The sequence below is a fragment of the Staurois parvus genome, unplaced genomic scaffold, assembly GCF_062004578.1.
Source record: "Staurois parvus isolate SC_StPar_1 unplaced genomic scaffold, SC_StPar_1.0 ptg000950l, whole genome shotgun sequence".
NCBI lineage: Eukaryota > Metazoa > Chordata > Amphibia > Anura > Ranidae > Staurois > Staurois parvus.
Genome location: NW_028318746.1, coordinates 352,343 through 365,695, shown reverse-complemented (window position 1 = coordinate 365,695; position 13,353 = coordinate 352,343). Strand labels below are relative to the sequence as shown.

The window sequence follows — 13,353 nt, the reverse complement described above, 5'->3', positions numbered from 1 at the left end:
TGACAACCAATTACTCTTTAGCATTCCAGTGGAGACTATAGGCAGCTGCACTGACACTGAGTGCTCAAAGTTCCATTGTTATCCCCATCAGCAGTGACATACAGCTCCTGCTAGAGAGAGTGCATTCAAACACAAAGTGGCTGAAAAAAGTCAATAGTTTATGATACTCAGTGTTCAGAAACCTGTATGTCATCAAATTAGGGCTTACATTGACTTTAACTGCTCATGCCTTGCTTCCACCTGGCCACGTTGCAGTGTGTTGGTTTTGAGGATGGTTTATATATTTCCACCCATCTGTCACAATGAAATACTTCACTAGGTAATGATACCAGCCTCAATGGTAACAGGCCACTCTCTTGCCAATGCTAATAAACAAGCAACAAGCAGTGCTAGTGTCTATTATTGCTACAGATACAGTATTTTCTAACATGTTGCAAAATCTCCGGGATGCATAATACAGTTTTTACTTTTCTCTGAAAATAACCTCTTTCCTGCCCACCATCATATCTCAGGCACTTCCAGCACCTCTCAGACGCCTTCCTTTTTCAGACTGGTACATATTATGAACCTGACTAAGCCCAATATCGATCATATTGGATGAGCCATTGCCTCCTTCAGTGGAGCAGGAGGAACTGAGAGATGGAAACAGAACACGTACGTAGGCCATCAGTGTCCGTGAGGTTGGCATACGGCCTAAATATTTGTCCCCTCCACACGAGGGAGAGGCAGCAGTAGACTGCTTGATGAATACAAATCCAGAAAGCCCCCATCCTGTACCTAAGCATTAGTAGCCCTTCACTCCCCCGCATTCAGCAATAAATTCAGGATCACACTACTTTTCGTTCATTTACAGTTTTTATATGCTATGATGCTATGTGCACACTTCAGATCGTCTTTTGGGATTTGGCAAAGGAAAGGACAGGAACTGGGACTGGGATTATAAAGCTGTATAAAACATAACACAACCAAGTGAAAAACAACACTAAACTACTAGTCCGTTTTACAACTACCCAATAAAAGTCAAAATGAAAACACCATAAAGCACTCTTTCTCAGGGACCTATGACAGTACAATTTTCCCCAAGCGTATTAGAGGTTTACCACTTTCAGAAAGAAAGAATATCCTCCACACTTGATCTCCTGCTGCCAATGGGCATCATAAAATTTGTTACACCCTCAATGTAGCTAGACAACAGACCGGAAAGATGCTTGAGTGGTGTAATTTCTTAGAAGATGGCCAGAGCAGACATGTTCACAGCAAGAAGGTGGTCAGAGGAATCCCTCAATGAGCTGACAACAGGCAGGAAAGATCCTTGAGTGGTGTCATTTCTTACAAGATGGTCAAAGCAGACATGTTCACAGCAAGAAGGTGGTCAGAGGAAACCCTCAATGAGCTGACAACGGGCAGGAAAGATGCTTGAGTGGTGTCATTTCTTAGAAGATGGTCAGAGCAGACATGTTCAGAGCAAGAAGGTGGTCAGAAGAAACCCTCAATGAACTGACAACGGGCAGGAGAGTTGCTTGAGTGGTGTAATTTCTTAGAAGATGGTCAGAGCAGACATGTTGAGAGCAAGAAGGTGGTCAAAGGAAACCCTCAATGAGCTGACAACGGGCAGGAAAGATGCTTGAGTGATGTAATTTCTTAGAAGATGGTCAGAGCAGACATGTTGAGAGCAAGAAGATGGTCAGAGGAATCCCTCAATGAGCTGACAACAGGCAGGAAAGATGCTTGAGCGGTGTCATTTCTTAAAAGATGGTCAAAGCAGCAAACAGAAGCACAGGCAACTGCCTGAAGGCCAGATAAGGGTCTCAAAAATAATGTCCAGGGCACTAATAATAAAAAAAAAAAAATGTTGATCAGCAGCTATAGCTGCTGATCTGTGTATTCTGACAACAGCGGGAGTCGCTCTCAGAATACAATGTCCCAGCAGGGGCGGCTCACCGTGCCCCCCCCCCCCAACCCACAGGTAGAACACAATAGCTATAAGGGAGTGACATGGAGACTGACAGTGTTAATCAGGCAATTTTCTTTCCAGCAACCATGGAAAATCGCATCATAAGTTTGCAAGGGAAGGCATGTACAGTCAAACAGCAGTCAGAGACAGAAAAAAACAGATCTCCATCCAGGGCATAAGCACATAGACAAACCTGTTGGATATTTAATGACTGAACTCCCAGCATTCAACCTTACTTTTCTTGATTAGGATAAATCATACACTTAAGAGACTTGCACAACATTGCTAAGTAACAACCACCACCAGGTAAAGGCTCAAGGCTGATTGTTGCATCAGGTGACCCCAATTCTGCAGGACAGTTTTGTCAAATTTCTCCTTTCCCCTACATCCTGCACCCAGAGGGTGTACTGTCTTTTTTATTTTCTATTGCAGGAAAGTGTACTTGCAGTATTTTAGGAATGTCAGCAACTAAAGATCAGACATTTACCAGCCCTGCTGAGTGGCTGTGAGGCTACCACCACTTGTACATTTTTCACTGCCACCCTTGGAAACTTATTGCCTTTCAATGTGTGTCCTGGGCTGGACTTCAACAGTCCACGGGATTTTGACATGGCTGTGTCATTCAAAGACAACTAGGCAACTTTGCCAGCTTTGGAGATAAAGTCTGCCCAGTAAGTAGTACCATTGTAGAAGATGGTTAATATTAATAGGATTTCTCAAAGGTTCAGCTTACTGAATACTGACAACTGAATTTTTTTCTTCTTACAGGAAAAGCATTCAATATGTGCCAGAAATTCCTGAACAAACAGGACATCAATTTTCAGCTGTTACTGAATTGAACTAAGCAATGTATCTAACTAGACTGGAACTTCTCCATCCAGTTTGGAGCCCGCCTCAGTCAAATAATTTTTGCTGTCCAAAAGGGGGTGCTCCATAGCCTTCCCTACATATGAGCCTACCTGAATGAGATAAAGGGGTGTTTTGGGCTAAATGATTTGAATGTTTGCAATCAAAGTGTAACGCTGCCAAAACATTACACAGATGTGTCTGAACTAGGCAAAACACTAGAGAGAAAGCAAACCAGAATCCAACCATGCAACCAACGCTGTGTCCTGATTTTATGGTACCCTGTACAAAAGCTTGCTAGGCTTCCCTATCCCCCCATAAACAGAATTTAATATTTCTTACTGTCCTTGTAACCATTGTCATTGATGTTAGCATCTATGCTGTTCTTCAAATGACAGTATTTTAAGGTGCCTTACGGGCAGCATGTTTTATCAAGTGCAAATATTCAGTAAAAAATACACTGAAATTCATTTTAGGACACATAAAATCAATAGATTAGGTTACACTCACACACTTAGAAACCCCCCCAAAAATATGAGCCCATTTCAACCCTACGTATGCGATCATACGAAAGTAAACACACCTGTCAGGAGCACCTATGTACAAAAACTTGCCCTATACATATTACATATCGCCACACACGTCAAAGGGAGGGCAATAATTCTAGGACCAATAATAGCAGGTAATTATAATGTAGAGCTTCTAACCTGCAGAGCTTTTTAAAGCGTCATCTATGGAAAATATAAAGTAATGAAGTTGGTCATCGTTTTGCAGGCATGCCCAATTTTAAGGCCCAGTTCACACTAGTGCGGGCCGATTCATTTTAATGGTCTGCCATGCCCGCATTTCATGCAACGAAAGGTACATGCACCTTTTACAAAAGGCATCCGCAGGGAAACTGCGTGGTCTTTTTGACCTCGCAGTTTCTGTGCATTTCCCGCACCCGCTATCACGCTGCGTGATGAGATGCAGGGGAGTTGCCATTCAGAATGAATGGCACCCCCACGCATCTCGCAAGAGAAATGCGATGCAGGTGCCAATCTCATAGATTCTTACACCTGCAACCAGCCCACAGGATGTGGGCTAATGTGAACCAGGGGTAAAGCTTGACATGATGGGTATCTATTTACTTGGTGCAGCTCATCTTTTATATTGTACCAAAAAATGGGTAATTTGTGGACAATTTTTCCACTTAAACTTTATTTATATCACCTAGGGGACCAAAAGTCCCCATTGTGATATAATGTCTTTGTTATATCTTCACTTTAATGAGACATCAAGGGGTTTATTTACTAAAGTTGGAGAGTGCAAAATCAGGCTCACGTCTGCATAGAAACCAATCAGCTTCCAGGTTTTATTGCTAAAGCCTAATTGAACAAGCTGAGGTTAGAAGCTGATTGGTTTCTATGCAGATGTGAACCTGGTTTTGCACTCTCCAGCTTAATAAATAAATCCCCAAGGGTCTCACCTGCCCTCCATTGAAGCTATTGGAATACAGATCGCCCTCCATTACCTTCTTCCCTGATCTCAGCAGCCAGGGCAAGTGATGACAGAAACGTCTTTGTTCTTTGTAGCTAGGCAGATTAGTGAACAGATATTTACTGGTCTCCTTCCTCTCCACATGGTAAGCTCCACCATGCAGGTCCCAGGCCCGCAGGTGGGACAGAGGAGCCCAGGAAGCATTCCTGTGGGTTTGCCCGGTAGGGTGCACAGTTCCACGGGACACAGCAAATGATCAGGCGGCTGTACAGCCAATGGATAACTTTCAAAAGAAAGTCAACAGTCAGCTTGTGGAATGTATACATGCACTTGTGTTTGTAACCCCCCCCCCCCCCCCATTGTGATGGAACTCATATATAAATCAGATAAAGTCTTTTAAGAATATTGTTCAAAGATGATTTATTTAGGGCAATAATATCTCAGTAGTAAACGCTTCATTGGCCTTTGTCGTGACTTTACTACCCACAAGGACAGAGCTACAGTGCTCACAATAGCACGCCTTAATCATCTAATTCAATAAACATTACAACATAATCACTTCATAGACGGAATCTGAAAGAGAGAAAGTCACTCTTCCATCTTTAGTGCAGTCAGCAAAACCCACATGACTAACTTCTTTCTCCTTGAAAGCGCATTTGTTTTAATTACTGGTTATAGAGTTTGTTAAACAACATTTTTACTTTATTCTGTGTCTTAAAGGGGTTTCAGGGCATGTTTCTTAAATTTTTCTCTTTAATCTAATAGGATATTTGCTGTGATCATAGGCAAGATTAAAAACTACTCCTTTATTAAATTTGCCTTATAAATCCAAGACTCAGTTTTCATGGAGAAACAATCTAAAAGTAGGATGTTTAAAAACAGATCTGCAACAGTTAAGGAGATAAAGTGGGGCTACAGTGAAGATTTTCAGTGAGTGAATGAAAAATTTAAAAATGCTGTAATTGATTGCTTTGTTCGCACCACAGTGACTTCTGTTGAATGGCACACAAAGATTATCAATTGCAAATTCAATTTGATCTCATAACAGAAAATTGTATTCACCTTCATGTACTTGAACAAGGTAAGAATATTAATTGTTTATGAATTATTCATTATGTTTATTGGAAAACAATCCCCTGTTCCCTGAAACATGGTAGCATTTAATGCATATGCATTTGATTTGCAGCAGATGTAAGGTAATTATTTTAGGGATACTTCAACTGTTTATGTATTTAAAGCTGAACTCCAGCCTCAAAAACTTTCAGTTAAAGAGAATGTTATCCCCAACATTTCATACAAAGTATCTCACAGAAGTGAGTCCACCCAGCGGTTTAGACATTAATGGCTGTGTGTTGAGTTATTTTGAGGGGACAGCAAATTTACACTGTTATACAAGCTGTACACTCACTATACATTGTAGCAAAATGTAATTTCTTCAGTGTTGTCACATGAAAAGATAGAATAAAATATTTACAAAAATGTGAGGGGTGAACTCAGTTCTGGGAGATACTGTATCTTATGTGTCTGCTGTACCATGTATTTGTATTGCTTCCTTTGTGTGACATCCCCGGTATTCTTCTCAGCCCCTCTGCTTTCCTATTAAAAACTGACCACATTAGACATGAGAGTATAGTGTGATCACTTTACTGTCTGTGCTGAAAACTCAGCCTGCTCTTCTCCAATTATTAGACTTGTGCTGACACAACCACCCCACCCGGCACAGCCATTGATTGGGAAGACCAGTGTACTGCTGCTTCTCTTCCCCTAGCTCTCAGAGCTCCTTATGCAGCTGAGAACAGACTGTAGTTATCATTTACATAAAAAAGAAAAAAGTTATTTACAATTTTTTTTATAAGCATAAACAAAGATAAAGCTGCCTCAAGGTCCATAAACTAGTGACCTGGGAGTCCCTAATCAGTTTTAGATACAAACCAACCTCAGTAAAGATTAGTTTGGACTCATTCCAGAACCGATGGGTTTTTGTGCTAGTCCATATACAAAACATACATCAGTGGCCAAAATATATGAATAACCTTTTAATTGTACAAAAATAGACATAAAAAGTGTATTAAAAACATCTCCAAAAACCTCTGCTGAACCATAAATACTCCCATACATGGGAGCCCCTATATGTTATCTACTATTCAGTTGTTATTGTTCAAATGTTTTTTTTTGTATGTACACACAAATGTTTTGCCTTTGATTTCAATTTTAAACAGAATGGGCTGTTTTAAAAGGTTACAGTTCACAAATACTTTAAATATGTTGCTCAATAACCAACAATGGATATAGATCCACTTTGTGTGCACCAAATGCCTTTGCAAGCCTAGTTATTACCCTGTAAAAATAGAGGTGATATCACTGTGCTGCACAAAGCCTTTGCAGAGAACAGAGCTGTTCTGGGCTCCTCCCACTAGAGGCTGCATGCAGAAAACTACAGGAGGGGGCAGATCCAAGACCAGTCATCCTGCACAAGGAAAGAGAGCAGCAGTGACTGGTCTTTATTACAGGAAACTCGTGCACAAAGACAACATTTCTTGCTGGATGACTGCTCAGCTCTGCAATAAATACACAACGTTCACCAAGATTCAGCTAAGAATACAGAGGAGAATATTAGGCAATATTCATTTAAACATTAGTTTGGTTTAAAGTTGAATATTTTTTTCAGTTTTGAATAGGACATCGGCTACACTTATTGTTAAATTATTCCTGTCTGTGTACCGCTAGGGAGGACTTACCCTTGCTTCCTGTCCTGATATTGAATATACTCATATAACAGCATTTTCTTTATTTTCCTGTAAAAAAAATGTTTAAATCTGTCTCCCTCTCTAGGTCCTTTGGGGTTTGCTGGTATACACAAGCATGAGTAATCAGCATCAGATATACACTCATTGGCCACTTTATTAGGTACACCTGTTCAATTGCTTGATAACACAAACAGAAACATGTACACACACGCACAGAGACACATGTACACATCAGGGGCGGACTGACAACTCATGGGGCCCCCGGGCAATAGGGGATCATGGGGCCTCTGTGTCCTTGCCCAAACTCAAAAAATCCTATGAAAAAGGTACCAGGGGCATCTCATGGGGCCCCCTACTGACCCCAGGCCCTCGGGCAGTGCCTGAGTTTCCAAATGGTCAGTCCGCCCCTGGTAACCACCCAATCACATGGCAGCAACTCAATGCATTTAAGCATGTAGACATGGTGAAGACGACTTACTGAAGTTCAAACCGAGCATCAGAACAGGGAAGAGAGGGGATTTCAGTGATTTTTATCGTGACATGGTTGTTAGTACCAGACAGACTGGTCTGAGTATTTCAGAAAATGCTGATCTACTGGGATTTTCACGCAGAACCATTTCCAGGGTTTACAGAGAATGGTTCATTAAAGAGAAAATATCCAGTGAGCAGCAGTTCTGTGGACAAAAATGCATTGTTGATGTCAGAGGTCAGAGAAGAATGGGCAGACTGGTTGCTGAGACATTCAGATGGTAGGGTCAGACTTTGGTGTAAACTACATGAAAGCATGGATCCATCTGCCTTGTATCAATAGTTCAGACTGGTGGTGGTGGTGTAATGGTGTGGGGGATATTTTCTTGGCACTAGCAAGATGTACTTAATAAAGTTGCTGATGAGTGCAGGTACAGAATTACCCAGGCATGATTGATGACCTTCAGATACAGCCCCATGTGTGCATAGACCTGAAGATGGCTAAAACCAATAGATCAGTACATTTTCCATGTAGGAACTCCTACATTGGCTCTCATTCAGACAAGCACGGACTCCCATAGCCTGTGAATTATCCCCTTGGGGTTTTTTGTGTCTCTAGGCTCAAGGCGCTGCATGTAGGCAGCCCATTCATGTTTATTGGGTTGCAGTGGCTGCATGGACACAGCTGCTATGCCCAATTTGACAGCTCTGTGGGTGCAGATGAACAGCACCAAACCCAGACATGGGCTATGGGTGTCAGTGCCCATCTCAACGAAGACTTGCTGGCCAGCTAAATTATAAGTTGTAGAAAATGGTAACCCATGTAAGCTTTAACCAGCACTTAAATACTCTCACACACCTTCCCATCAAATTCCAGAATTGCCAGATCACCAGACCAGGCTTGCACACTATCTCTATTATTGAGAATGTGCCATCTTTCTGAAGTGTGAGAAGGAATTATTCAATGGTTCATTGGGGTGTAGTATGGCGCTGTCCCCCAAAAACTGAAAATGTCATATATAATATTAAGTGAAACTTAATCCACATTTTGAATCTCATCTGTACTATGTTAAATGATGCCTGTGTCCCACTGGGGACTTCACTTCATATCTCAACAACACAAAAGGAATGAAAAGAAAATTCCTCTAAAATAGGAGAAATTCCTCTTAGACAGTTGTCACCATAACAAATGCCCCCATTGTAAGATTTCCCCTCCATTTCTGTTCTGGTGACAACTCAAAATCTTGGGTTTTCTCTCACTTTCTGTCCCTTCGACAATGGTCACCAGGACACAGAGAGAATGTGAATTTTTCATATTCTGCACAAACATCAATAAAAATCTGACAAAGGTTCTAGCTCTTCCCCATGCTGTCTACAGGAACAAACGTTTGGCTTTTGATACACTTTATACCTCCCCTAAAACTTATAACCACCTCACAACAATAATTCTTTAAAATATTCTAATATAACCCTTAAATTAGATGTTTACACGAATTAACCGCTTCCTGACCACCATATAGCAGAACTACTGCTACAGGGCTGCGTAAAATCACGTATATATACACGTGATTTTGAATTTCCGGGTAGGGGGCAGGCCAACCGCCCTACCCACGCTACTACTGGCGGCTACAGATGTCAATCACTGGAGCCGGCACCCAGTGATCGCCGAGGAGGAGTGAGAGAGGAGAGAGTTGTGTAAACAACAGAGGTCTCTTTCCTGCCAGCAGTAACATGCTGCTGTGTACTTTTCTGCACAGCAGAGAAATACACAGTAGCATGTTTCCCTAGTAAAACACACACAGCACAGTTAGTAAAACAGCACACTGTTAACCCTTTGATCGCCCCAGATGTTAACCCCTTCCTGCCCAGTGTCATTAGTACAGTGTCAGTGCTTTTTATTAGCACTGACCACTGTATTAGTGTCATTAGAATGTAGTGGCAGTTAGTCAGTCCCCCCCCCCGTGTCAGAATACCTGCAGCAGTCCCGCTATAAGTCACTGATTGTCGTCATTACTAGTATAAAAGTTAAAAAAAAAATCCAGTATATATACACCGCCATTTGTAGATGCTCTATCTTTCACATAAACCAATTACTTTAAATGTATTAGGATTTTTTTGTTAGCAAAGACATGTAGCAGAATACATTTTGGCCTAAATTTATGACGAAATTAGATTTTTTAATTTTTTTACTGGATATGTTTTATAGTAAAAAGTCAAAAATATAGTTTTTTTCAAAATTGGCAGTCTTTGCTTATAGCGTTAAAAATAAAAAACGCACAGGTGATCAAATACCACCGAAAGACAGCTCTATTTGTGGGAAAAAAGGACACAAATTTATTTTGGGTGCAGCGTTGCATGACCGCGCAATTGGCAGTTAAATTAATGCAGCGCTGTATCGCAAAAATGGCCTGGTCAGGAAGGTGGGTAAATCCTCTGGAGGGCAAGTTAACTCCTGTCCTGTTGTGTACTTTCCTTTTCCTAATCTAGCAGTCTCTACGCCAATAGGATGCAGGTCCAAAAGTGCCAAGAACCTGGCACCAGGATAATCTGCTTTGTGAAAAGGGATATATCATATCTTTACACCACATGTATATTGCAGTGGAAAGGTCGTGCTGGGTCCTGGAGGTTAAGCAGTGTGAACAAGCATGGTAAATCCACCCTGTATTCTGATATTGAGCTACGGCCTAAACAGGGCACATGTATGGTGCAAAAAATGGTAATCCATTGACCAGAAATGCTTGAAAACAAATACTGAAAATACTTGTCTTTGGTTGACCATAGACCTCTAGCCATCCTTGCACAAGAATTGTATATTAAAAAGGAAGAAAAGGTAATTAGTCAGGATTTTTCTAACAAACTCGAAAATCCAACTGAGCCATGACTTGCAGTGATCAGGAGTATTCATTCGCTCACCTCTACATGTCCAACTATTGCAAATAATGGTTGAATTGATCACAAAATTTGCTGTTATCAAGATGCCTAAGGCTGGCATACTATTTAGCCAACATATTTCTAACAGTAAAAAAAAATGACTACAAAATTGGTTGACTTTACATGCCCAAGTGATGCTGAAATCATCCAGGACGCTTCTATCAGACCATATACAGCAAGCGTACTAGTTAACAATCAAAAACTTTACTTACGACATTGGTTGACTTTATTTTGATCTTCCTTTGTTTGCAACTAAGCGACTCCTTGGGATCCTCGTTTCCACTACTGGAGACTTTCTTTAGTCCAAAGTTTGTGAAGTAAGCAGAGAGTTATGGGGTATTTACGTGCTGTTGACAGTTGCAGTTCTCACACAATATGCCAGTCCTATAGTGTGTCCGAATCAGCTGCTCCCACATGCTGTCCAATCATGGAATGGGAATTTCTGCTCAGCCCCATTAGTCACCTCAAAAAGTTGGTTAATTGTGGATTATTTTGCCCTTTTGTGCCCCTAAACTTGGTTTCTTTGCTGCTGTTGATTCTCTCCCATATATGTCTTTGCTGTGTACTTGTCACAGCTTGTCAGTATCCCTTTGCATCATATTTTCTTATTTTTGTTCCTAATGCACAGGTCTTTTGACAGTTTTTCTTTGCTCTCCTGTGGCTTCTCACTTTGAAATTGCGTTCTAAGACTTGCAGTGTGCGTCCTTCAAAACATTTCCCTTTTTCTGCATTCTCCACCAGTCTCAGTCGCTCTGGCTTTCTGTCCCACTTCCCAAATGTATTCCCCCCTCCCCAGTCTGTGCGTCTCTGTTTGCCCCCCTCCTTCTCACCACCTGCTGCTATAACTCATGCTGACACAGACTCCCTGCAACAGAGCGCCACAGGCAGCCATCACAGACAGACAGCCTTGGTAGCCTGATACAGGTAGCTAGGCCTATGCTAGAGGCACTTTTATTCATATATGGGTTAAGATGCTAGACGTGTATGATCAGCAGTATTATAAGCAGTATGGGGTAAATATGGTTTAAGTTGGCCATAGGCAAATCAAAATTTGGCTGGTTCAGGGGTGACCAGACGAATTTAGATGAATCTATGGCCGTTCTCAATCGACAGTAACGATTGACTTCTATTGAATGGGACTATTGGAAAGATTTAATTTGCTCAGTGGCTGCAGCACTGATCTGTGTATTCTGACAGCAAAAGAGTCCCTGCTTTGAGAATACAATAGGAAATCAGAGAGGATTCCTTCAATAACTTCACTTGTGTGGATGGAGGAATACATTTTTATTTTATTTTTCGATCAGCCTACTGTGTATGATGTATGATCAGCAGTATTACAGTATAAGCAGTATGGGGTAAATATGGTTTAAGTTGGCCATAGGCAAATCAAAATTTGGCTGGTTCAGGGGTGACCAGACGAATTTAGATGAATCTATGGCCGTTCTCAATCGACAGTAACGATTGACTTCTATTGAACGGGACTATTGGAAAGATTTAATTTGCTCAGTGGCTGCAGCACTGATCTGTGTATTCTGACAGCAAAGGAGTCCCTGCTCTGAGAATACAATAGGAAATCAGAGAGAATTCCTTCAATAACTTCACTTGTGTGGATGGAGGAATACATTTTTATTTATTTTTTTCGATCAGCCTACTGTGTGATTGGAAAAAAAAAGATCCATCTATGGTCAGAATTACTTCCTGGCCTTGCAGTGTTGGGTCCTGGGTTCATTGTGTATGGAAGTTATATTTTCTTAGCTCTACCAAGACAGACTGCTAGGTAAATGAGCCCTAGAATGTGTGAGGGGAAGCTAGATGGAACCAAACCTGGCATTAATTGCAACAAGTGCATTTCCCACCCTACAGTTGCACAGACACAAAGGAGCAAGGATGCTCATGACATCATGTTGCCACATTAGGTCACCATCAGCATCCACAGTCCACTGTGTACATGCAGTTGAGAGTCGAGGATTGCCCTTGCCACAGTTGATTGGGCTGGGGGTGACAGCTTCCTTCGGGGTTCAGTCCCCTAGTCATAACATACAAGCAACAGTATAATTGTTCAAAAGCGTCACCTTTTATAACAGGTGTTCTAGAGCAGGGGTTTCAAACTGGTCGCCCTCCAGCTGTTGCAAAATTACAAGTCCCATCATGCCTCTGCCTTTCGGGAGTCATGCTTGCAACTGTCAATCTTGCAATGCCTCATGGGACTTATAGTTTGGCAACAGCTGGATGGCCGCCAGTTTGACACCCGTGTTCTAGAGCTTCAGTCAGTGACTATCCCGTGCTGAGATGATGTCATCAGTCTGTTGCTAGCAGGAGGAACCATTTCCTCCTACTTGCAGCAGACCCGCAAAAGCCACTGCTCTGGAATTCCCTGTGGCTAATCATGTGGCCAAATGCCTAGAAACTGGTCATATGATCCATGTTGAAGAGGTTGCTGCTGCATCCTCAAAATCAGTCACCAGAGTTCCTATGCAAAGAGAATTTAAATTATGCTTGAAATGTATCTTTATATTTTCTATTATTATCATTGTTACATTGTGTTGTTATATTGTCCCATGTGTACAGTTGTTTTTGTACATGTCTGCTTAACATAAATACTTTGTTGTTTTGCTTCCATTTCTTGAAAAAATAATTAGAAATCTCTGCAAGAATTCTCCGTGCTTGTGTGTGTGTCACGATCTGAGCATGTAGCCAGTCATATTTTATTATTAGTCTCTGTACGTATTTCTGGATCAGACTCTGCCGCTGGAGGAGACTGGCACGGGGGAACGGATTATTGTGGAAGTATCGCTTCCCAATTTGCTTCTGGATCTTTATATCATACCTGAACCCCGCCGGGAAACCTCACACCCCCGCAGACTGGACCGAGTCCTGAGCTGGCCGACAGGAATTTCACACTAGGTGGGTGCAGTGGCACTATTCCTA

At 41.6% G+C, this 13,353-nt stretch overlaps 1 protein-coding gene across 4 annotated transcripts in view; it reads right to left on the bottom strand.

Moving 5' to 3' along the window:
- Positions 1-11,208, bottom strand: part of DDR1 (discoidin domain receptor tyrosine kinase 1) — a 119,025-nt gene extending 107,817 nt beyond the window's left edge. For all 4 annotated transcript variants that reach the window (XM_089656932.1, XM_089656933.1, XM_089656935.1 and 1 more), the window contains exon 1: positions 10,638-11,208. In XM_089656932.1, coding sequence (XP_089513058.1) covers positions 10,638-10,642 — 5 coding nt within the window. In that variant the 5' untranslated portion in view covers positions 10,643-11,208. The remainder of the gene's footprint in view (positions 1-10,637) is intronic.
- Between the last annotated feature and the right edge of the window lie 2,145 nt (positions 11,209-13,353).